Below are 26891 nucleotides of genomic sequence, written 5' to 3'. Positions count from 1 at the left end.
TGATATGTATGCAGAGGAATCAATTAAAAAATATCATTAGAAAGAAGTGACTCCATGGTATTGCATCTGTCCAATACAAAAAATCAATGACTCCATGAACATTTCCAATGTCACAGTGAAGAAGCTAGTGTCTCGTACTTGCATGAAGGATGAGTTAACCACATACCTTGCAAGTAAAATGCTCCAACACATGAAGAATTGTTTGAAAAATTGTGTCGTCACATGGCATAATGAAGGTGCTGCCTTGTGAAGTTCAGTGGAGTTTCTTTGTTGGTTCCCATGAGGAGGATGACACTAAAATTTTCTTGACTGCCGTCAATGCCACAGAGAGGTGTTCTTCTAAACTCCGGATGTTTGCACAAGACAGATGTTCTAGTGCTCTTAGAGATGCTACCCAAGACCTCTGTAAGATTCTGTTTTTGTGCTGCTGGGGAACGGAATTGCTATATATTCCTCAGAGATATGTTCCTATCACTCGGACCATTGAGAGCCGCTCTTTCCAGCCAGCCTTCCAGTAGCGTCATATCCTAAAAGACCATATTATCCTGCTGGAAAGCATTTGATTCAGCCTCTGTAGAGACTCTCCTCACTCTGAAGGTGCTTGTAATGGCAGAGACTGTCGCTGATGAAATCATAAATGCACTGGAGGAGTTCATATGCTGAGTTTATCATTTGAAGACCAACATTATGACACATGCAGAGCTACATTGATGAATGTTTTCTAAGAAGCAGACAAATGGAGAAAAACTGCCCCCAACAAGGGGAGCATTAATACCTGCTATTACAAGGGCAAATGATCAAGCAATGGAATGGCTCCGGGATGACTAAGAACATCCAAAACTATCCTCCTTTATCAGGCATGGATATGTCTGATCACAACAGTTGTGTGTGAAATACCATGTACTCCTGGAATTAATTCTCCAGCTACTCAAATGCTTGTGTGAAAAGAACAGATGCTCACCACCCTGCAAATGTTTAGTCAGCAGCCTGCCTTGTACAGAGATATAGAATCATAGAACTGGAAGGGACCTCAAGAGGTCATCTAGTCCAGTACCCTGCACTCAAGGCAGGACTAAGTATTATCTAGACCATCTCTGACAGGTGTTTGTCCAACCTGCTCTTAAAAATCCCCAATGATGGAGATTCCACAACTGCCCTAGGCAATTTATTCCAGTTTTTAACCACTCTGATGGTTAGGAAGTTTTTCCTAATGTCCAACCAAAACCTCCCTTGCTGCAATTTAAGCCCATTGCTTCTTGTCCTATCCTCAGAGGTTAAGAAGAACAATTTTTCTCCTTCCTTCTTGTAACAACCTTTTATGTACTTGAAAACTTATGTCCTTTCTCAGTCTTCTCTTCTCCAGAGTAAACAAACCCAATTTTTTCAATCTTCCCTCATACATAATGTTTTCTAGACCTTGAATCATTTTTGTTGCTCTTCTTTGGACTTTCTCCAATTTGTCCACATCGTTCCTGAAATGTGGCACTCTGAACTGGACACAATACTCCAGTTGAGGCCTAATCAGCGTGGAGTAGAGAGGAAGAATTACTTCTCATGTCTCGCTTACAATACTCCTGCTAATACATCACAGAATGTTTGCTTTTTTTGGAACAGCGTTACACTGTTGGCTCATTTAGCTTGTGGTTCACTAGGACCCCCAGATCCCTTTCTGCAGTACTCCTTCCTAGGCAGTCATTTCCCATTTTGTATGTGTACAACTGATTGTTCCTTCCGAAGTGGAGAACTCTGCATTTGTCCTTACTGAATTTCATCCTGTTTACTTCAGACCATTTCTCCAGTTTGTCCAGATCATTTTGAATTTTAATCCTATCCTCTCCTAGCTTGGTATCGTCTGCAAACTTTATAAGTGTACTCTCTATAACATGATCTATATCATTGAAGAAGATATTGAACAGAATCGGACCCAGAACTGCAGGACCTGCTCGTTATGCCCTTCCAGCATGACTGTGAACCACTGATAACTATTCTCTGGGAATGATTTTCCAACCAGTTATGCACCCACCTTGTAGTAGCTCCATCTAGGTTACATTTCCCTAGTTTGTTTATGAGAAGGTCATGCGAGGCAGTATCAAAAGCCTTACTAAAGTCAAGATATACCACATCTACCGCTTCCACCCTATCCACAAGGCTTGTTACCCTGTCAAAGAAAGCTATCAGGTTGATTTAACACTATTTGTCCTTGACAAATCCATGCTGACTGTTATTTATCACCTTATTATCTTCCAGGTGTTTGCAAATTGATTGCTTAATTATTTGCTCCATTATCTTTCCGGGTATAGAAGTTAAACTGACTGGTCTGTAATTCCCTGGGTTGTCCTTATTTCCCTTTTTATAGATGGGCACTATATTTGCCCTTTTCCAGTCTTCTGGAATGTCTCCCGTCTTCCATGGCTTTTCGAAGATAATTGCTAATGGCGCAGATACCTCCTCAGTCAGCTCCTTGAGTATTCTAGGATGCACTTCATCAGGCCCTGGTGATTTGAAGATATCTAACTTGTCCAAGTAATTTTTGACTTGTTCTTTTCCTATTTTAGACTCGGATCCTACCACTTTTTCTTTGTTTGTTTTTTGGCCAGTGAAATTGTTACACTGATCCTCATGTGTGCTGCACTATGTGTCTAGTAGTGGTGCCCTAGACAGAGACTACTTTGATAAATAAATGTTTTCAATCCTATACATCAAGGCTAACCTTCCTAAGGAGTATCTGTCTTTTTTTTTTTTTTTTTAAATTGTAAGCAATGCACCCCTGTGTTAAAATATAATTTTAAAAAGTTTTAAAATAAACATTTTCTAGCATATATATCTACATAGTTGTTCTAAACTTGTCATGTTTGGTACTATTGTGTTCGTGGATGAAAGGGCTTTTGAAGGATACCCAACTTGGCAGATTTCAATGACACTATTATCAATATTTCCACCAGCCAGAGGACCTGGAGCTCGGAGGGCAGGGAGTACTGCCTTTCCCACTCCCCACGATACCGCCGAGGGTGATGCTTGTATCTTTTTACAAATTAAATGTCACCTCTTACTTTTTGATCTCTAATTTGTCCAAGGAATGAGATTTTACTACATCATGTTCCCAGACTAAATATATAAAAGTGCAAATAATATACAGCTGTTAGAACAACATGTTTATTCTCAAGAGGCACATATAGACTATGTGAGGGATTGTCACTTAGAGTGCAAATACTAAATACAATTATAAATTGGATTATAAAATTCTTCAGGGTAAAAATTCTGTTGTTTCTATGCCTGAAAAGAGCCATGCATACTTGCAGACAAGTAGAACCTTTGCACTTTGCATAACATGAACTCTAATTCTGCAGGAGAGTGATGCTTAATATAATAACTCTGAAATGCAAGTTGTAGTGTAATTATTATTTGTTTTGTATTAGATATAAATCTTAATTGTGAAATGTTTTACAGTTTACTTTATGCTTTTTTAAAATGCATTACAATTCTGTATGCTCATATTCAAGTGCAGCGTATGTGTTGTTGGGCAAAACTAGAGGTTTTAGCTTCAGAAAAAAGGGCAGAAGAGGAGCTGGATATATGGCAGTTGGAAGGAAGGAATTTTCTCACCCTTAACCGCTGGTGGGCAGAGGTTTGCACATGTCAAGACACGACTGCTAGCCATGACTGAAATCAGGACTATTAATTCTCAGTAAAGACAAAGTTTTGAAGTTGTTCAGAGAGGGATTGGATGTTTAGGTATAAGTAGAATTTCCAGAATTATAACAGTTAATGTTAAAAAGGTTTGGGGAGGGACATAAAATCCTCATACTTTAGGTTTTGCAACCAATCCCTACCTATTAGGGATGATGAGGAGACTTTACCGGGCATCTAGATTATTCCATGTCTGCCTACTGGGGGTTTCTTGCACCTTCTCTGAAGAATCTGGTGATGGCCGTTTTTGGAGACAAGCTACTATAGTACATGAATCACAGGTCTGCTCCAGTATGGCAATTCCCATGTTCTCTGGGCTTTAGCATTACCACACTGAGATGAATGAGTGTAGTTCACACCTCTCAGATCTATTATTTCATGCTATCTCAGGACAAAGGAATACAATTACAGTAGAACCTCAGTTATAAACACCTCAGGAGTGGAGGTTGTTCATAACTCTGAACAAAACGTTATGGTTGTTCTTTCAAAAGTTTACAACTGAACATTGACTTAATGCAGCTTTGAAACTTTACTAAGCATTTTTCTTCTGCAGCTTTCCTTTTTTTAATAGTTTAAGTTTAAACACAGTACTGTATTTGGTTGGGTTTTTTTTTTGGTCTCTGTTGCTGCCGGATTGTGTACATCCGGTTTCATGTGAGGTGTGTGTTTGACTGATCAATTCGTAACTCTGGTGTTCATAACTCTGAGGTTCACTGTATGCACTGTTTTACATATGGGATGTTCTTGTAAATGTAAGGAATGAAGTTAAGCCTAAATTTCTTTCAACAAAACTCTGTATCTGGGGTAGATTCCATGGCCGCAGAACCATGGAAGACTCAGCCATCACAAATAACCAAAATTCTACTGTCCAAAAGTTTACATGCACACACAGAAATTGGGAAATGTAAATACATTTAGTGTGTTAACGTCACAAATTAAAAAAAAGCTTTTACCGTGACAGAAATATGCAAGAATTCAAAATAAATTAATAAAATAAAAATAATAATAGAGTGTTTTACCTGTCTTTTGTCCTTTTTTTATTCCAAGCTCCACATGTGGAAACACTCTTTGTAGGGCTCCTAAAATTCTGTGAAGTGTTTTTTCAAGCAGTGGTTTAGAAATGGCTGAGAGTGCTTGGCCAGGTGAAGTCACAGCTCTTTGAGAAGCTGGTATAGTCTTCTGCATAGCCACAACAAAATCCTTAGCTGTTATTTTAATAGAAGAGATATCCAACTGCAACTTCTCACTGCTAGTGTATATCTGAGGATAACGTCGGCGCAAGGCACACAAAGCAGCTTCAGAACATATGGACTTAATATCTGCACCACAATATCCTATGAACAAATAAGTGAAATTTAGTTCTTTGTCTCAGACAACCAAAAAAGGTCTAGAAGCAGCATACGCAAAGCTAGAGTATGTAACTATCTGGCCCAGCAGGAGATGAAGCCTAACAGAGGCAGCATGCTCAACCTTCTGGGAGAAAAAGGAAGGGATATAAGTAAGAAATGCCTCATACTGCTATCGCCCAACTACTCTGCTGGTGGTCTTCTCTGCCTGTGCAAAGCCTCACTGACGTAAGTGGGGCCCTGAGCAGACCCATTACAAGATTGCATTCTTAGTGGTCTAGATGGACTTCTAATAAAAGAGAACTGCATCCAGCCCCCTTTGCCAGAAGAATGGTGAAAGTGTGAGTGTGGTTAAAAATAAATGTCTATATTCATATAAAAACAACTTCTAACAATTAGTGGATGAAAAAAATCAAAGAAAAATAAGTATTTTAATTAAATAAGCTTAGTATTAAGCTTTTAGATGAGAATGTGCTAAACTATAAGTTAGTCACTTGTATTCTCTGATAACTCTTTTGGTTCTTAATCTTACCAACACATTTTTCTGCTAACTCTTCAAGAAATGCGTCCAATGGCTTAGGGGTCCAGTCTCTTGTGTGAATCTTGAGAATCTCTTTTCTAGCCTAGAAATAAAGACTTTTTTTAAAAAAAAGAGCACATCCTGTTTTTCCCTGTAAAAATCTTTAGTTTAAAAGTAGATGACAATATAATCACCTCTTTTCTTAAAAAGGAAATGTTAATATATTACTAGAATTTACTTTCCTAAAATAGTGACTATTCTTTTCAACAAATTTAAGGTTTTAGATGCTTCTTAAATTGGACACACTTCTTTTCAGGTGTTCCTTTTAACAAGGAAAGCCATTAAAAGCTCCCAGGACAAAAAGTGAGTTCTCTTAAGTTTAAGCCTAATGATCTTGAAAGAATTCTCTCCACTTCTAGCTAAGGTTGGTAACGATATATTTTTCCTAAGGAAAATTTCCCAAATTTATAGAATCACAAGTTCAAGATTGGAGACCTGTTAGTTCAGCTACCTTCCCAGTGGATTGATTTAAAATCAAGGCAATGTAAATTATTTTAATCAAGATGAAAGCCTTAATTTAAATCATTAATTTTCCATCAACTTTTCAATTTTTACATCAGGTTTTTTTTTTTTTTTTTTTTAAAAAAGGAAAATAAGGTACATCCTTCTTGCTTGATATAACCATTAAACCTGTTGATTTATAGCTAAATAGAGCCATTATACTAGATTTGGTACATCTTTTTGCTACCTAGAAGGGTACACTATAAACTGTATACATTTATTTAAACAACTATATAGCTTAATATTTTCAGTTTATTAATTGTACATTTTTAGTACGCTAAAAATGATGAACAATATATTGCCTATTTACTAGTACCATGCCATATTTATAAGGCTTGACCTCAAAAGTTAGATTTTTTCCCTCATGATTTTTTTTTGTACAGCAAAAGCAGACTTTTACTCAGTTTTGGGTAGTGGCTCATGGATTCAGCTTTTTTTTTTTTATTTAAAATGTTTTAAGAGATAATAGGAAGTTTAGGCCTTAATATATTTTGTATTAAATTCAGATTTCATTTTAAACACATTTATTTTTAAAAACAAAGTGGCCTTGGCTTTATGTTTAATATTTAGACTAACAGTAGCAATTAAGACAAGTTTTATAATGGTAATAATTGCTATTACCTGGCCTAAACAACTGTCACTGAACCAGAAAACCTGCAAGGGGTGCTCTGTCCCCATTCGGTCTTCAAAAATTGAATCTCTGGCTAAATACAATGATTCCTGAAGTATTTCCTGGCATTCAGATTAATAAATTAGATTAGGGGTTGGTAGAATTCTTCCACAGTGCAGCTCACGTAAAATAGAAATTATATTTTAAGACCAATTTATTTGAGCATGAGCCTTCGTGAGCTACAGCTCACTTCATCGGATGCATACCGTGGAAACTGCAGATGAAGTGAGCTGTAGCTCACGAAAGCTCATGCTCAAATAAATTGGTTAGTCTCTAAGGTGCCACAAGTACTCCTTTTCTTTTTGCGAATACAGACTAACACGGCTGTTACTCTGAAACCTATTTTAAGACCACCTCCTTTCCCATTCATAATCACACTATCTATGCAGGAACTATGGCAATTATTTTAAAGTAGTATTTATGTATTTTTACCAGTCTTTAACCCATTAACCTTTCTGGCCCTTCTCAAAAAACCGTCAGTCACAGTGTATTTTTTGCTTTTCATTTCATATCCCCTCGTCTCCACTTTCTTCTCTTCTCCCTGCCCTTGCTTTGGCCACATGTTTCTCCATTACCTGGTCTTCCACTGCACATACCTCCTTCCTCTCAGTTTGGTTCCCTTCATCCCCTGGACATTCTTCTTCCACTGCTAGTTGGTAGCCCTTGTTTACTGTTGGCTGCATTTCCTTCTCACAACCACAATTAGTGTAAGCAAATAAGCTAGCTCCTCCAATTTTGCTTCCAGTTATTTTCACAAGCCTCCAACACGCTCTTCACAATGAAAACCTTGGACACTTAAGGAAGCAGCTGGAAACTAGGATGACAACCAGCACAATAAAACTAGCCATCTCTGTGCAGAGAACCAGTATCTGCTTCAATGACAACAGTCTGGGAACTGCCAAGTTAGTTCAAAATGGTTTTCAGTATGCAAACACTACTTTGCCTCTCACATACTACTCACTTTATCCATCTAAAAGTTTGTAGTCATTCAGTCAGCTTTATCTAGATCTGAAGTTCTCTCCTTCATAACAGAGATTCTTCTTAACACATTAATAGAAGTACTAGCAGTTCAGATTTTTAGCTTGTATTCAACCTATTTAAAAAAACAAACCACACAGTCCCTCTACCAGAAAGGGTCAAGATTATTCTAAATAGGTGAGGCATGCTTTTGTGTTATACATTTTAGGCCACATTAACAGTACAGTGTGTCAGTCCACCAGCCAACTGGCCTAGTGGCCAGGCAATGGCTCCACAGTTCTCTTCAGTCTGCTCATCCTGGAGGGAGCCCTGCTGGGTTGTATACCATGGGCCACGGTTCCTTCCGTATGCCTCTTCTCCTCCCCCCCGCCCCTTGAGATTCTGACACAACAAAGACTAGGGGGTCCCAAACCAGGGCCCTAAAGGAGTGGTGTAGTGTCTGGACCACTTGGTCCTCCCAAAGTTACGCTGCCTTACGGGTCACTTCCTACTGGGCTGTGGCTCCTCTGTCTGGGACATGGTCCCAGTCTTAGCAGTACAGTATCAGCACAGTCTACCAGGGAACAACGTCTCCCTCTTTGAGGCCTCTCTTGGGTTCCCAACTGCAAAATGGGGTGGAGAATATGGATCACTGCTTCCACAGTGGCGTTACTAATGCTGTAATCACTCTTCCTAACAGTTCCCTGTGTCAGCCTCACTTTCTGGTACAGCCTGCAGCTCTTTCCCCCCCTTGCCTCTGGGCTCCCAATGCCCTTTTAAGCTGTTCCTTCAACTGCAGCATGCCTAGCAGCTGCTAAGGAATGTGGTCTTCCTTGCCCAGTACTGACCCATGCCTTGCTCTAGGTTAGTATGGGGTCTGTAAAACCCATCATACAGTGAAAACTGGTTTCAATCTCAAGTGTCATTTACTTTAAAATGATTTTTACCAATACTGATGTTTGCTCTAAAAGATCTTAACAGACCATTTCCCCAGGAGTTATGCTTTACTAAGACAAAATTCAAAGGTTCACATTGCCGTAGAGCCTTAAGTGGCCCAGGCAGCTCTGCTCCATAGAATAACTGGGTCACCAGTTCCTTTTTAAAAGGTGGTAACACAGAGAGAAGTAGAAATACAGTAAGAGGAAGATAGTGTTTCCACATGCCTCAGTTGGTAGACTTGTAGGCACGTGCATCAGGGAAGTAGAGGTGAGACTGATGTACAATTAGGACAAGAACCTTCAGGCCTTTCATAGAATGTGGAGGGAAGAATTTGGATTATAGATCTTTGGAACTAGCCATCTACTTCTAAAGTGTCAAGCTATCCCCAAATTTATTATAGTGCAACTCCCATTTCCTTAAATTTTTATTTTATATTAAACAGAGAAGACCCTCAACTTAAAAAGTATTTGACATCAAGGAGAAGGACTAGCTATTCTGAGTTATTCATATTTAATATTTTAACTCATACTTTTGATTAAACAGCAAGAACATTTTCAACGAACGGAACAAAATTTAAAGCTCTTCAGCCCAGCTGAGTTTGAATGTTTGCAAAAGCCCAGTTTAAGTATGTAAGAGAACAGGCACTGAGAATCTACCAACAAAAATAACTAACTGTTACATAGACAACTTCAATCCAATAATGCCTAATAGGTAACCTAATCGTATTCTGTGTTGCATCTGAGCTAACCTGCACCTCTTTTCTTAGGTTTTAATAATTTTAGTATGATTAGAAATATCTGTCACTAGGTACCAGGATTAATATATTTTATTTTTAAGGATATTATTTTTTATTTTTAAGTGTTTTACAGTAGCTAGAAATTATAGAGGGGTAAGGTTAGGACAGTGCTGACAGCATGGCTGCAGGAGCTCCGAGCACTGCCAGTGATCCTGCAGGTGGCTGCCTGCCTGGACATGGAGCCCAAGATAAAGTATGGAAGCAGAAACTCCAGGCCAGGACTGAAAGGAGGATGATGAACACTCAGCTGTGGGGTTCTACTGAACCATTCCCGCCTGGGGATGGCCCCCACATTACTGGCTGGTGGGTGAGTGAGTGGGGCCACAACAGTGGAGCTGCAGAGGGTTCTTTGCATGGCTGTGGGGTTGGTGACACCTAGTTCCTGCAGGTGTGAGAAATGCTGCGATCCTGGTGAGACAGAGCAGAGACCCTGGGCCTGGACTGTGAGGAGGAAGACAAATCCCCAGCTTCAGGGGAAGCTGCCCCACTGCTGAATGGCTCTGTCCCCATCCAAGAGCCATTCAGCAGTTGGTGGCCTCCCCTGTGTGGCTGGAGGCTCGTTCTCCTGGCCAGGGTGTCTCTGCTCTGCCACACCAAGACTGCAGCCTTCCCTGCACCTTCTGCCTACAGGGACTGGGTGTCACTAGCTGTGCAAGAAGCCCTCTGCAGCCCCGCTGCCATGGGAGTGTGGCCGTGACAATGGAGCTTCAGAGGGCTCTCTGCACCTGCAGAAATCTAGCGTCACTGGCCCTGCAGCAGTGCAAGGAGGGTCGGGGGAGTTGCACTCCCGCTGACTGTCACCAGTCAATATTTTTTACTGACATACTTCAATTACAATAAAATGCTGCCAAGCCTAAACACAGAATGTTAATGATGAATTCAAATGTTTAAGGCACTGGTACATCGTAGCACTTTAAGCACTGCGCCCAACTTTACCATGTGACTATTCACACACTTAAAAGATAAACGTGTGCTTAAATACGTTACTAGATGGGGATTTAAAATACACACCCTCCCCCTTCCCCAAACCTCAAAACAGCAGAACTGATATCCATATCAAAACACAAACTTCAGATTAAAACGAGTCTAGTGGGGTTGCCCACCATGCAGATGTAAACACCACAAAATTAATTTTTCACAAAGGCAACTTTGAACCAGGCTAACATCAGAAGTGTTAAGTAAGCTGGAGCACATTTAAAATGTTAATCCAAGAGTGGCTCATAATTAAATGTAGTTCTGTCACATATACCATTCTCTCATTTTCAGGTTCTCTTTGCTATGTAGACTGCCATATTTTACAGCTAATTGCAGGCCACTGTAATTGCATCATTAAGTGTCATTATTTGGGGACATTCAACTTTTCTGCATGGTCAAAGTGGAACTAGTGCTACAAAACTGATGGTCAATTAAAGGGTTTTGTACAAGTGGTGTTTTCAGTACCCTACCTACGCTCCACAAGAAACAATTACCTCACCTCTTTATCACTCAAGTAGTAAAGCACAGAATCCCAACTTCACCATTCCCAAACATCCTTCATTTCTCCACAATATACGGTGGCTTATGCTATAAAGAAATAATTTGACACCTTATTGTTAAGGTTGAATCAAAGATTTTACCTCTTTATCTGGCAAGGTGAAAAGGAATTCTCTGTCAAAACGTCCAGGTCTTCGTAAAGCAGGATCTATTGAATCCAGTCTGTTGGTAGCTCCAATTACCACAATCTCTCCTCTGCTATCCAAGCCATCCATAAGTGCCAGTAGTGTAGATACAATAGAACTGACAGAGAAATGCTTTTATTCACTCAGTTTACTAAGCCTTTGTTACATTGAGCGTGACCTCTCTTCCCAAGTTTCAATCAAGAAAGGAAAAGATTTTGTTGCTGGAATTATTTTTTGGTCACTAAAAGAGCCTTTTATGATATTTTGTGTAGAACATTCCCCCCCCCCCCCCCCCAAGATAAGCAAACAAAGACCACAAAGACACCATGATAAGAATCAAAGTCTTGAACAAGCCTTTTTGAATCCAAAAGGTAAAGATTGTACTTGCAATCTAAGTAACAAGAGGATACTTACCCCAAAGAGGGCATGTCTGTATAGAATCTACCACAATATGAATAGGGCCTCTGGGCACTACTCAATACAAACAATAGTATTACTTGTAATAAGCATACTATGGTCAAGCCTAACTTATACAGCAGGGAATCCCAAGTTATGCAAATACCCCTCTCTGAGCTCTAAAGGGTTAAAATCCATTGCTGACATAATAACCTGGTATATGGATTTGTGTACAGGCCCAAAGTCCAGAGTTTGGTCAAGAGGTCAGAGGCCTAGCAATAGCTAAGAGAAGGCAGAATAACCAAAGATAACCTTGCTTTTGCTAAGATATGCCTGGTCAGCAAAACACCAGATGTTGGGGGCAATAATTGCTTCTTATTTAAAGTTGCAAATAGAACAAAGAAGCCCTGTTTCTGTTGTGTCAGTTTCTTCTGTAGGGAGATGTTCTTCCCACACATCCAACCTTGAGTTTATGAAAGGTTCAAGCATGTCAGTATAAGATATGGCCTCCTCCCACCTCCCTTTCCCAGGGACCAATGCCTGCCTTAAAATACAAAGGAGCAACTTGAAAGACAATCTTTACTGCCATATACTTTCATGGTCTCTTTGCTTTTACTCCTAGATATGTATCTGTTGGACAATCAAAGGAGCTACTTCATTCCTTTGGACCTCAAATCAGAATTCAACGTATATATTTTATACTAATACATTTATTAAAGTACTAATTAAATGTTAAATTGTTAACTTGAGACCCTGGGCAGAGACATTATGTAACCTTTGACCATTGGCTACTGTGCTATCATGTCTTGCTGCTAGACCTATCCAGGGAAGTGGGACTGCCTACCCTGTCACTCTCCCCCGTCCATGGAAAATCCATATATTCCATTGTGATCAATTAATTGACAGCATCTCTGAGCCTAATAAGCAAGGTGACACTTTGTCAGTGCTGTACATAATAAACACTCGTGCTTGAACTCTACACGGTGTGGATTTATGTCCCTCAAGCTCTCTTCTATTTATACCTGTGCTGGCCTGTATGTCATCCATTGTTATTTTTTAATGTTCTTCATTTTCATACTGGCCCAAAGTTTCAGTGTATTGCCAATTTCTGTACTAAAAGTGCCAAATGGAAAAGTTGTTGCAGGAAAGCTAGAGATGTTGACAGCTGGAGCTTTTGGCACCCCAGAAGACCTGGGGCTTGTTTACAGTTAAAAAAGCTGTAGCGCTTCAGCGTAGACACTACCTACGCTAACAGGAGCTTCTCCCATCAGTGTAGGTAATCCACCTCCAAGAGAGGTGGCAGCTAGGTAAACAGAAGAATTCTTCCTAGTGCCATCTATACAAGGTGTTAGGTTGTTACAGCTACAGCTCTCAGGGGTTTGAATTTTTCACACCCCTGAGAGATGTAGCTATACCAAAGTAGAATGCTAGTGCAGACCTGGCCCTAGTGGTGCCTTTTTTTTTTTTTTTTTTTAAAAGCAACCAGGAGGCAGCTGATTCTCAGTGCTATGGTGAAGATATACCACCTCTTTCAGATTGGGGGACATGCAACTTCAGATGTGGGGGATGTAGGACTGAACTTCTCATAACTCTACCTCAGCAAGCTCTGACAGTAACTTCACGCTACCACAAAATACACCCAAGGCAAAGTACATTAACTTGATGGTTTTTGGACTTCAAAAGATGACACCCTAAGAGGATGAATGGAAGCAAGTCACACTTCTCTCAGAGCTATGGTTTCAGGCTGCATACTGAGACAGCAGACATAACTGCACTGGTTCACACTTGGTTCTCATTTGAAGGTTCTCATTGCAACCATAAAGGCTAAAGACTTTGTTTTAAAATGAAGTTTTGGATATTGCAACAAAATTATAAGGATAAGGAGTACTTGTGGCACCTTAGACACTAACAAAAAATTTATTTATTTAACAATTATAAGGCAGATTCAAAGAGAATTTTGCAGTTCAAAGGGCAACAACTGATTTTATATATATATGGCCCTGATGATGATATTGCTTGAAAAAAGGGTTAAATCCACAAGGAAAGCAAACAGACAGACTGGAAATATAATTTCATTTGGAGGGTTGTACAAACATAGGAGCATGTCAGAGAAACTAAATTACAAAAAATTAAAACACCACGCTGAGCTTGCATCCGATGAAGCGAGCTGTAGCTCACGAAAGCTTATTCTCAAATAAATTGATTAGTCTCTAAGGTGCCACAAGTACTCCTTTTCTTTTCACACTGAGCTTGGTATCACAAGATCTAATTACTTGCAACTTAATACTACTCAAGTTTAGAGAGGCCTCCCAATGCTGATGCCCATATATATATAAAAAAATAAATACACACACACACACACACGAATAAAAGACTACTAACACTATAGCCTCCCCCTCTTACAAAGCTCAAGCAGATTTTAACTCTCTTCGACTTTTTAAAATATAAAGTGTAATACCTGTGAATTTGATCTTGTCTACTGGATCGTACAGGAGCCAAACCATCTATCTCATCAAAGAAAATAATTGAAGGACGCATCTGATAGGCCTAAAAGGAAAGGCAGACTCAGGAATATTGAAACAATAATAGATGTAAAATATAATGCACCCAAAAAACTACATTAGAAGAACATTAAGCACTCAAAAGTTAAGAAATGCTAGAATTAATGCCACACAGATTCCTGGACGTTATTTACTTTAAAAAAAATCCCCCAAAACAAAAAAACCCTACCCTTAAAAAACAAGTTCTATCATGTACAACCATATTGACCCTCCTACCCCACATGGAGTCATCAGGAAGGTTCAGGCTTTTATAGCCACAGCACCGACCTCTACCACTTGAGGTAACTGAATAACTGGTAGCAATAGTAGGTAGTTATTTTCTATATGGACCAGCCACTATGAGCAGATGAGACACACCCTTTGCCAGTCAGTTCACAGCTATTTGCTGATGAGAGAGAAATGTAGAGACACATGACTCCTGGGGTACAGCACCAGGTCCTGGAGGTGAGCATGCCCTAGTAGATATAGGCCTGTCAGACTCCATGTTCTCAGACTGTATCCTTCTCACTTTGCTCCCCATCCATACCAACCCAGCTCCTGCAACCCCCCTCTGCACCTTTTTATATCCTCCCCATGCACCTGCCAAATTTCAAGTATCTCACCAAAGCATGGAGGCACTAAAGCTTCTCAATGAAACACTTGTAAGACTATTTTTTATATATATATAAAAAAAGGCAAAAATAAATTTCCTCCCCATCTTACCCTAATCACATTACCTGAAACATTCGGACAATTTTTACTAGAACTTTACAAAATTCAGACAGGCACCACCATGTAAAATTTCAGCCCCAAGAGTTAAAGACTTGAAAAGTTATAAGCAAGTGAAAACAGAGCCTTATAATAGAAAGTGTTTGGCAACCTTAACTACAGATATCAATACCAGCTCCACATAGAATAAAAAAAGTGTATAGTCTAATTCTAATATTACCTGATCAAATAATAGACGAAGCTGTCGTTCAGATTCTCCCACCCATTTACTGAGGCAATCAGCACCTTTTCTCATAAAGAAGGCTACTCTTCTATCACCCTGACTGCACTCATTAGCAAGTGCCCTAGCAACAAGGGTCTTTCCAGTACCAGGTGGACCGTAGAATAGACAACCCCTGTAAAATACAAGAGTTCCCATGTTTCAGTTGTGATACATTGGAAAAGAACAGTACCTGTTCCAAAGAGCTTTAGGTCTAAGACAACAAAACAGCAATATATGAAGGTTGATGAGGGTGCGGGGGTGGGGAGGGGGAAGAGAATAGAGCAGGGGACATAACAGATTAAAAATCAAAATATATGTACAAATTTGATATACATATATACAGTTTTATTTAACAAAAATATATTCATGTATTTTGTTAGATACACAGATTTAAAGGCTTGAAGGGATTACTATGATCTAAGTCTAACTAAAGGCCATAAAATTTCACCCAGTGAAGAGGAGGTTAGTTACCGGATAGTAACTTGAGTTCTGAGATGTTTTGTCCAGACCGTAGGATGTGTGTGTGCCTGTGTGCTCTCAATGGGAGACTGCAAAGTAGTGTCTGCGTACCCATAACTTTGCAGAACAGCACCTTGTGCTCCAAATGAGGGCATATAGGGAGGACCAAGCTTGCCACCACTCAGTTCCTTCTCGACCATGAAGCCAGAACTCCATAACACAAGGAAAGGAGAATGGCAAGTGGAGCACCATAGAGAGACAAAACATCTTGAAGAACTCAAGTTACTGTAAACTAAGTAATCTCTACTATTTCTTATATACGTCCCTATGGGTGCTCCACCATAGTAGACTCCCCTTAATGAGTAGGTGTGTGCTGAGGGTGTAAGTCCAGGACAGTCTGAAAGACTACATTGCCAAAGGCAGCATCATCTCTGGAAGCAGATATGATAGTGTAAAGTTTAGCAAATGTACGGATAGAAGACCAATTTCCAGAACTGCAGATTTCTGCTGTTGCAACGTCCTTCATTAGAGCTATAGATGTGTACTAGAGCGCTGGTGGAACGTGCTGTTACTTTGTGAGGAGACTGCTCCCCAGCATTTTCATAATAAGTCAAGATGCAACACCAAACCCACTTCGACACTCTTTGCATGGAAAACTGTTGGCCCTTCATCCTATCTGTAATTGATACAAATAGCCTGGGAGACGCCCGGAATGGTTTAGTTCTACACAGATAGGAGGCAAGGGCACTTCTGACATCCATGCATGAAAACTTTATTCTTCTCTGGGTACATGAAAGACAGACAGACGGAAAGAGGATATAGCATAATTTTCTTTGTAGAAGGTGGTGTACGGTGGGTCCACCATGAGTGCTCCCAGCTCCCCCATCTGTCTCACTAAGGTGATAGCAGTAAGGAATTAAGTTTTGAGGACATGGTGGAAGAGGGTTGCAGGTCACCATTGGTTTGAATGGGGGTTTCTCCTCAGGGTGTTTAGAACAAGGTTGAGGTCGCACTGGTGGGCTGGGTGTCAAATGGAAGGAAACAAGTCGCATAGGCCCTTAAGAAATCTGGTTGTTGTAGCATGGGCAAAAACTGAGAAGCCCTGGATGGGTGAGTGGAAGACTGTGAGGGTGATCACATGTATCCTGAAAGTTCATTGAGAAACCCTGTTTTTTTAATTCTAATAGGCAGTCCAGGATCTTAGAAAGCAGGACTCATGAGGCTCGAGACGATGGAGGGAGCTCCACGATTGGAAGCGCTTCCACCCTTAGAGGTAGGTCTTGCAAGTACTGGGCTTCCTGTTGGATTAACAAAAAAAACTGACTCAACTCAATCCAAAGAGGTTAATCCCAAGCTTGAGAGCCACTGAGGGGCCATACCTTCATATTCAGAGAGGAGGGGTTTGGATGGGTGAGGGTTCTGAGCTCTGTATCAGAAGGTCCTTGTTGATAAGATGTCTGAGGGGTTATGCCTCCATGAAATTCAGGAGGTTTGACTCCCATACCTGTCTAAGCATGGGATATAAAGGTATGCCGAGAAGGAATGAGAGCTATCTTGAGAAGGGTCTTGAGGATCAGCGGTACAGGTGAGTAAGCATAAAGGATACAGAGACATGGTGTTATCAGGCCATCGCTGAGAGAGCTGCAACAATGACCTCCCTTGGAGCAGAACAGGTGACATTTCACCCATTCTATACCCCACGTCTGGCAGATACTGCAGATGACAGCCTCTGATCCTCCATTTGTGATCTTGCCAGAAGTGTCTACTCAGGGAGTTTGCAGGTGTATTCTGGAGGCCTGGTAAACTGACCACTGATATTTCTTATGGGAAATGCACCAGTTCCACAGCCTTAGTGACTCTGCACATAAGGACTGGGGTCTTGCTCCTCCATGCCAGTTGACATAATACTTTGTCACCCTGTTGTCCAGCATGACTGATTAACTGATCTTGCATGGCTTAAAGAAAGTGTTGGCATACATATCATACTGCTCTCAATTCCAGAATACTGACACAGAGCATCGACTCCTGTGTCAACCATTTGCCTTGTGCTGTCTCTCTCTGTAGGTGAGTTCCCCATCCTAACAGACACACATCTGTTGTGAGGGTCTTCAACAGCGCTGGATGCAATAATGGGGTTCTAATGCAGACCCTCCATAGGTTCTTCACCATGTAAGAGAGTCTATTACCTTCTGAGATACTGACATACATTTGGAGAGGCTGTGTCTGTTTAGGATATATATTGTTCTTATCCATATCTTGAGGCATTTGAAGTTCATCCTCGCATGGGGAATCACATACATGGCGGGCAACATGTGGCTCAAGATCTGTAGACAAATCCTCATTGTTGTTAGTAGGCTGCATTCTAATGTTGAGATTAGGTTGGATAAGGTGATGAATCTTTTCTTAGGCAGGCAGGTTCTTGCTGTTGTGGAGTCAAGAGTAGCTCCTATACAGTATATTCTCTGTACTGGAGTTTGTATAGATTTTTTGAGGTTGACAGAGGCTCAGAAATTGGAATAGCATTAATGCTCTGGATGCTGCCAACTGAACTTCTTGGGGTGACCAGACCCTGCGAAGCCAGTCATCTGAATATGGAAATACTGATATTTCCCCTGATGGCACTGTGCTGCTACCACTGAGACAATCTCTGAACACCCTTGGGACACGGAGAATCCAATGTTGGTGATGTTGATAGTGATCTGTCCCTATTACAATGCATGGGAAATGCTTGTGGGAGGAGTGGATAGATAAGTGTGCAGGTGTGGGCCTTCTATGTTCTGACTGGTATCGAAGTCTGGAGACTTAAGCAAGTCTCAACTTGCTGCTTTCATAGTGGTACTGAGAAGGTGGCACTGTTAGATCTTTCCAGTACTGGTGACTCAGGTTTATCAGAGATAATGAGATCCTCTGTAGAAAGGAATCTGGAACAAAGTAGAGTTCTGATAGCCTTCACACAACATCTGGGTCAGTACCATCTGGTAAGATGGAGGTTGTTGCAGTATCACAGTGATTGTGGTGTCATCTCCCCTTTCAGAGGTATGGTGAGATGCTGGTACTAGGGCACAGATGGTAGCCCTGTGTCTCTCACAGTGCTGCAAGGTGTTAGATGGTGCCAACAGGCGGTAGTTGCTCTGGTGGTAGGCATCTCTGAATGGGGTTTCTTTCCTGTACTGATTTGGTGGTACCGGACTCCTACAATCAGAGGGACAAAAGGTCTCCCAACAGTGGGTCTTACAGGGTGATATACATCTCTAAACAAGGAAATGAAGAAAAGTTGTATATTTCTTCTTCTTTAGAATTTTGTTTGTTGCAGATGAGGCAGCAAGGGCTGTAGAGGCTGATGGGGGGAGGGAAGAAGACCTCTCTGTAGCTATGGCATGGTGCACTAATAAGAGCTTAGATCTAGTCTCCCTGTCTTTCTTGGATCTGCATTTGAAACCCTGACAGACTTTGCATTCAGAAGGGTTGTGGGAGTCTCCCAAACACTGAAGGCAGCTGGAGTGTCCACTACAGAGTGGAAAAGACCTGTGGCAAGTCTCACAGGTCTGAAATCCTGGATCATAACAAATAGTGCTCTGACATAAACAAAAAATCCCTCTTCTACCAACACAAGTGTTCTATAAAGTAAACAGGTACTGAATGAAAATAAATAATGAAAAAAATTACTAAAACCAAACAAAATAAAGAATTCACACTGTGAAAGCAGGAAGCTGAATACAGCAGACAGCTGACCTTTCCACCTGAAGCTGCATGCAGTTGAGAAGGAACTGAGTGGCAGTGGGCTAGCACCTTCCTATATGTTCGGAGCACAAAGCGCTGCACTGCACAAGGGAAGATTCCACAGATGCCACTCTGCAGACTCTGATTGAGAGTGCACAGGCGTGTGCACATCCTACAGTGGAGTACCCATAGGATATACTCCAAGAATTATTCTTCCCTAATATGTGAGTGAACATTATTGAGTTCAATAACTTGTGATTGAACTAGATCATATCTTTTATAAAGACATTCAAATCTTCATATAAAGACCCCAACTGGTGACTAATTAGCCCACTTCTCTTGGTAAGCTGTGCCAATGGTTGATTATGCTCACTGTTAGGTTCCATCTTATTTCCCATTTGACATTTTCTATCATCAAAAAATGGAAGTCTTAAGACAGGTCAGAAACTGAAGAGATTATATATAGACATGGTTTCTTGAGAAAAAGTCTAACAGCCATTTGTTTCAAGCAGTGGTGGGCAACCTGTGGCCTGCATGCGGCCCATCAGGGTAATCTGATTGTCGGCCGCGAGACATTTTGCAGACGTTGACCGTCTGCAGGCATGGCCTCCCGCAGCTCCCAGTGTCCGCAGTCCCAATGGCCTATCAATACAAATGATATTATGTGTATTAGAGTAGCTAATAGAGGCCCCACCTGAGATTAGGCTCCATTGTGTAAGGCACTGTTCATACACACAGTAGACAGTTCTTGCTCCAAAGAGATTACAACCTCATTAGATACAGGGGGAAGTGAAGTTAGAGGAAGTATTATTAGCCTAGGGTAAGTGACTTGACCACGAGCAGGATATGCCCAACATTCAGTACAACCCCATAAATCAGATCCAGATTGATTCAATTAGAGGCCCTTGTTTTCAAAGAATTACAACTTGGTAATAAAATGATTAATTCTTCCTCCCCTAAAAGACTTAAATTTCCAGGTTCTGATTCCAGAATCTGCTGACAATTGTATCAGGAGGATGTCTGAAGGTGACCAAAAAAGCTCAACAGATTTCCAGATACTTTTAGAGGTTTTAGAGTTGGCAGTTAAGTCATTTTAAAGAGACATTCAAGAAAAACAATTAAAAAACAAAACAAACAAAACCAACACAACACACACATTTGAGGTTTTTAAAAATTATGTGTGATACTGTAGACTGTTATATTGTGGTAGGTTTTCATGCATTTAATTCAGCAGGGTGGTTTGTTTTTTTATTTCAATGTATTGACATTGTTTCCTGTACAAAGTAGTAACACTATATAAAAGTGGCTCCTTCTTAAATCACATCTGCTCACTGTATTTGTCTAAAGTCATATCCCAGTATTTCAGAATTGCGGAACACTTACTACTATATCTTACTATCTAAAAGTAGTCACCTTATACTGCATATCAGCTAGCAATGCATACAGCTCTCAGAGGGGAAGCTAACATTTTTATTTTGTTCCATGGATAAACAATATTGCTAGTATTGCAATTGCAGTTTCTTCAGCACTGACTTGCAGATGTCAGAAAAGTTTGCAGAGCTGGTAGCTAGAAAGTCCCTCTTCACTTGTAAACTAATCAAATTGTATACGAAATATAGAACTCAGACCGTAAAAATGCCATTTTCACTGGATCACTTTTCAGGGTATACCTTTACCTTAAAGGCCAGACACTATGTCTCTGGTTTTGGCGAGCCACTATATTAATCTTGAAACTCTGCACATTCTGGGTTTTGTCTGTTTAAAGTCTTTGTCTTTAACTGTTACTTCAATAAAGTTTGCATATAAATGCTTTATAGGACATGAAAAAGATATTTAAAATGCAATATTCTTCTGTAAACAAGAGCATGAGTTTTCAAGTTGCAATACATGTCACATTACCTTGGAGGCTGAATTCTGAATCTCTCAAATACTTCTGGGTAAAGCAATGGAAAAACCACCATCTCTTTTAAAGCTGAAATATGGCTAGATAGTCCACCCACACTATCAAATCGTACCTAATTCAGGGAGAGTTAAAACAAAACAAATCACGTATGTCATACATGGTTCAAATCGGGCAGGGTCAACAGCACAACTATACTAAGCATCTAATAATAGAAGACCTCATATGCAACTACAAAAGAAAACGTACTTGGCAATCATGGCAATTTTGGAACATGTTGAGGGGAGGCTTATGTGCAAAGGTAGAGGTAAACAGATTGTTAACTTTATACAGTTTTTCCATAACTCTCTTTCAATCAGTGGGTAACTGACAGTATTTGAGACAAAGAACTTACTGAAAAATCTATTTGCATTGGATCAACATCAGCCAGGCTTGCTCCAATTTTCATCCGATCCTTGTGAACTCCTTTTAATTCGTCTTTCCGAAAGTTTAGTGGAAGGCACCTGATTTGAAAGTCAAGGAAATGGGAAGACAAACACTAAAGTAAGATATAACCAGATTTTTCTTGGCAAATTATACAAACTTATGATAAGCACTCCTGCACTACCAAATCCCTCAACTGAATTAAGTTCCAATGTCCAAATATGAACAAAAGAAGAGGGCCAGTTATCCTAAATACCACCAGCTTCCTTGGGATGCCTACAGATCTGCGCTTCTACATACTTGGGCACTTTTGAAAATCCCACCCCAAGGAAGTTTGGCAGTATCTGGAATAATTAACCTTCTCCCTTTGTTCACTTTTGGACATTGTGAATTTAGAATGATTTTCATCCTTAAAACTAAACTTTCACAGATTGGCTATTTCTATACTCAGAATTGGAACGGCAACATGACAGGTTCGTTATTTCAATGTTTTCTGTGGATCAGGCCTGCAGTTGCTGCACCATCTCAAGTTTGTTGTGTAACAATGGACCTAAATTCTGTAGCAAATCCCCCAAAATTTAGTTACATGCTAGCTCTGTGACTGAAGAATCTAATGCATACAACAATACACAATTTTCATTAAAGTAACACCATTCTACTTGGACATCGCACCTGAGATCTGCCTGAAAAATCTGTAACTACGATGGTTAGAAACAGTATTTAGATAATTTAAAAAAAAAAATGTTCTTGATTTTTTTGAAGTTTACTTTTGCATTTTACAGTACAGTATCACTGTTTCTCTCTTGCTAAAAACACCCTTGTAAACAGGGCAGCAGCAGAACTGTATACACTACAAAATAACTTAAATTCAGTACATGCTATGTAAGAGGTTCTTTAAAAAACAAACCCAGTTTCTGATAGTTAATTCCAAAAGTCAAAAACTGAGTCAAATATATCAATAGATTTGACTACAAGTTGTCACAATGCAGAGAATCTGCAGTATAAGAATTAAGAGACTAATATTTTACGTATGTGAAGATGCCATTTCTCCCAAAAGCGCGGAAGGGAGAAGCTACGTAATTACACTTACCGGCTTAATGCTCTGTTACGACTGCATTTCCTACGCCTTTCAAAGCGTTGCTCATCATCAGACGAAGAGGAGGAGGATGTGGAATCACTGTTATGGATTGCATGCTTTCGTCTGTATTATAATAAAATGTTTAAAGAAAAACAGTAACAAGCTTAAGTATGTGCTCACTCTGAAAAGCTAAAGGTCAAGTTATTAACTGTTCATTCCAAATTCCACCTCAGAATTTACATAGGGTAAAGATCCATTAGGTTATCTAGTCCATTCCCTGTAAATGTAGGATTGCTTCCCTACTTGTTATTTCCCCCCCGCCCCAGGGAAGGAAGAGAGAGAATAGGAATCCTCACTGGAACAGAACTGTTTTTTGGGGGGGGGGGGGGGGGTATATAAAAAGGTTAAATGTTTACTTAAAAAACACATGAAATTACACGACCAAGATTTCAAATGCAACTACTGATTTTGGTTACTCAAATTGACATTTAAAACAGTGGTGGGCAACCTGCGGCCCATCGGGGTAATCTGATTGTGGGCCATGAGACATTTTGCTGACGTTGACCGTCCGCAGGCACGGCCCCCGCATAGCTCTCAGTGGCCACGGTTTGCCACTCCCAGCTAAAGGCTAGATTTACTTATAAATTCTCAGAAAATTAATTCTATACCCAAGAGCAATGCTGCAAATTTGAGGAAGATAGACTGTATCTTTCATATGTAACAGAGGTTGAATCCTTGCTTTATGTGCAAAATGGAAACCAGCCTTAACAGAGTCATAGCACCTCCATAAATTACTACTATTCTGAAAGTCATTTTAAGCAACATTCCATGATGTGACTGCCGCCAATATGGATAAATGAGAATGATCCCCATCCATATACCAACCTGTTAATCCTTTTACAGTAGGGACTTCGTGGTCCTGCAGGGCTAAAAGGATATCTGCGTCTCACAGGAGAGGACGGACCAGTATAAAATAGGTTGGGCTTTCTTTGGTGCCTTGGCTCTGTTAAAAGCAAAAAAGTTTAATTTAAGATAGTTCTGTAGATCTTTTAATCAGAGTAAACACCACAAAGAGCAGGGAACAAGTGAAATTTTATCGGACAGATGAAAGTCATAACTAGGAATTACATTGCTTTTGTCTATGCATGCCAAATTTGTTTAGATTTAAGAAAAGTCATGAAAAACTTAATGGTTTTCAACTGCTTTTTAAATGTAACACTGAAAACTGATTGGCAAGTCATTTGTATTTGTTATTGTTTCTTCAGGACTATTTAAGATGACTTTCTTAATGAAGATTTTAGATCAAGATCAGGAAACAGCAGGCATACGTAGAATTCATTTGTAATTTATTAGAAGTTTATAAAATAAAGTTGAAGAGTAATCGTGTTGTAAACTGGAAATACCTAAATATATAGGTTGAATTATGCAGTGATCTTAAACCACAAGATCTTTTGTAGGTTAACACCATGGAAGCAAATACTGAACAGATAATGCAGTATTTAAATCCTTTTGGGACATACTGGTGTGTCACAAGATTAAAGGACACAGAGTGGTGTGCTACTAGCTTATTGAGTGCAAAACAGTGGAGAAGATGCAGGGGAGAATAAAAGAGGCCAGATAGCTCTGAAAAAAGGAGAGAAAGCTAAGAAAATAAAAGTTTGTTTTGCCAAAGATGGTGTTTCTGTAGCCTCTAACCACAGACAGGAAACAAGGCCACCAGAAAGATCTATATAACCTACTTTCCAATGGGGCTTGGTAACGTACAACAGTTTTCCTCTGTCTAAGGTCATAGCGCTTTTGATTATCTTCTCCATCCTCATCTTCCTGGTCTTCAGCTTCTTCTTCAGAAGACTCTATAATTATAAATTACACTTACCCTTAGTTCAATGGAAAACAACATGGTACATATACTATGAATACCACCAACCATACTTAACGTTCATAATAAACCTAGCTAACTGATATAATAGAAATGCCCTCTATATTCTGCAATGTTAAGGTTCAGAAGCCCTTTCTGTTTAAAAGATGAGCTTTCCAAGTGCTCTAAAATCTTCATGCTTATTCAGATTGCATTGAAATTTGGTGTGCCTCATGGGAGTGCCGGGTAGAGTTAGCGACGTAAATATGGGGTCATTTGAGCACAGGGTTCCCAAGATGCAATTTTTGGTGGGAAGCTGTATTTCTTAAGGTTGAAAGACTCTACCAACTTTTTTTGCACATGCCTGGTTGTCAAACAAGACTCTGATCGTCACCCAAATGGTCTCAATCATTTGATTGTTATTCCAGAGAATGCATGGTGCTACCTCCCTCTTTGGGGAAGCAACACTGAAAATGTTAAGGAAAGTGTTTAACTCTCTAACTTAGTATGTGCTAAACATACATTACATGGACATGTGCAGAAAGACTAAGCAGGAGGATTTCCAGCCAGACAGTTTCACTTGACCTGGGGGGCTCAAGGGGACATGCTGTGGCCATGAAATCTGAATTACACTGAGGCATCTTAAGTTTGAAGCCTCTTCTTTGCAGATATCTGAGAAAACTGTAGGCATGTTAATCAATCTGCCTCTGTCAAGGGCTTTTATTTTGGGGAAAAATAAACTGAGTATAGCAGATAATTCAGAAGGCAGTCAAACGAAAAATAAATTACACATGTGAATGCTACGCTGGGAACTTGGAATATAGGGAGAAGGGTTTGGGGGATTTGAGGAAAGAAGGGGAAAGGGTCTAGGGGCTCAGGCAGATTGGGAGGGCAAGATGGGGTGGGTGGCCAGTCAACATCACAGTCTCCCCCCTAGTTGTGTGCCAGGATCTTGGCACTGGGGGAGGGGCGAGGGGAGAAGGACCCCTGACCCTATGGGTGGGTTGGAACTCCTCTCTCTGCCATCTACATGGGCTCTGAGGGCTATGCCTTTCTACGGGGATCAGAGGTCCTCTCCCTTCCTCCAGTGTGTGTGCTGGGCTCTAGGGAGCTCCTAAAAGTAGATCAAATTAAACTTCTGAAAAGCAGTGAATGAAGAGTTAAGGACATGCCATTCTCACATAGGGTAGAGGGGCTTGCCAAAGTGTGGGAGAAAGCAGCCAGCTTGAAGGGGGGCAGACTGGGTGGGCCTGGGGCACTGCCAGGAAGGCCTGGCTGCAGCAGGGGTGGGACATAGTTAGGGCGTGGGACCTAACACAGTGTGCACACAGGTAACACACAAACCTCCAGTGAGCTGCTGCCTGTGATTTGTGTGCATCAGCAGAGGGCACCAGACAACAAGGAGCAACTTTTTATGCACAAAGGGCTTACTAGGACGGAAAGGGAAGGCTGAGCTGAGCTGAAAAGGCTGGCAAGGAGGCTATATGATACGGGAAGGGAGAGAAGAATGACGCCATGCCAGGTCTTCTCTCATGCTCTTTAAGTTACTGTTACCAACATAAAAATAAAAAAATGTCAAGACTTGGAGAAACAAATTAATGTCTGTGATTTCTCTCTGATCTGTCAGCACCACCACCCTCCAAACATTTCAAAGCACAATGATTACACCTTTCCAGTATAACAAACTGAACAGGAGGTGGGAGAGCCATTAAGGAATCACATACCATTGTTTAATCTTTGGCTAGCCACAGTAGCACCTCAACTGCAAAAACAGTGAGAACTACAACTGCCTAAATGACCACTAACTCCTACAAAGCACACTTCTCTTCCAGTTAAAGAAAAAGAAAATTAGGAAATTCACTGACCAAAAACTTGGTTAACGAATAGTTATGGTTGCCAGGTAGTATTTCATGCCCTTCCAGAACATTAAGTTCTGCAAAATACAAGTTAAAGGTAGATGACAATGCAACCGTAACTTTGCCCTTTTTAAGCAATGCCCCAATATGCCCATAACACATACTTACACACTGCCTTTATAAATATTGCAGAACACTCATGTAATAGGACATGTGACCTATACCTGCCCTACTCTCAACCACTTAGCCTACTGCACCGAACCATCACCACACCTGCTAAATTTCACAACGCTGTTACCCTTTTGAAAAGAGTACCATTTAAAATATTTTATTAAAGCTAACGTTAAAAAATTATATAAGGCATAGGTTGAAAAAAATGTCTGTACATCTGGGCAGTGGTGAGCTGGAGCCGGTTCGCTGGAATCGGTTGTTAAATGTAGAAGCCCTTTTAGAACCGATTGTCCCTTGTGGGACAACCGGTTCTAAAAGGGCTTCTACATTTAACAACCTGCTAAAAGTGGCACCTTAGGCCCCAA

General features: G+C 40.4%; 1 protein-coding gene across 6 annotated transcripts in view; it reads right to left on the bottom strand.

Moving 5' to 3' along the window:
- ATAD2 (ATPase family AAA domain containing 2) overlaps positions 1-26891 on the bottom strand; it is a 96360-nt gene that overhangs the window by 45598 nt on the left and 23871 nt on the right. For all 6 annotated transcript variants that reach the window (XM_073330197.1, XM_073330203.1, XM_073330198.2 and 3 more), the window contains exons 7-16: positions 24381-24494; positions 23527-23644; positions 22654-22764; positions 21535-21643; positions 21140-21255; positions 15020-15194; positions 13989-14077; positions 11093-11252; positions 5566-5656; positions 4707-5021 (exon numbers count right to left, since the gene is read on the bottom strand). In XM_073330197.1, the coding sequence (XP_073186298.1) occupies positions 4707-5021; positions 5566-5656; positions 11093-11252; positions 13989-14077; positions 15020-15194; positions 21140-21255; positions 21535-21643; positions 22654-22764; positions 23527-23644; positions 24381-24494 (1398 nt within the window). The remainder of the gene's footprint in view (positions 1-4706; positions 5022-5565; positions 5657-11092; positions 11253-13988; positions 14078-15019; positions 15195-21139; positions 21256-21534; positions 21644-22653; positions 22765-23526; positions 23645-24380; positions 24495-26891) is intronic.

Source organism: Lepidochelys kempii, chromosome 2 (genome assembly GCF_965140285.1).
Source record: "Lepidochelys kempii isolate rLepKem1 chromosome 2, rLepKem1.hap1, whole genome shotgun sequence".
NCBI lineage: Eukaryota > Metazoa > Chordata > Testudines > Cheloniidae > Lepidochelys > Lepidochelys kempii.
Note: the sequence above shows the minus strand (reverse complement) of the source record. Positions and strands in the feature narration are given on the sequence as shown.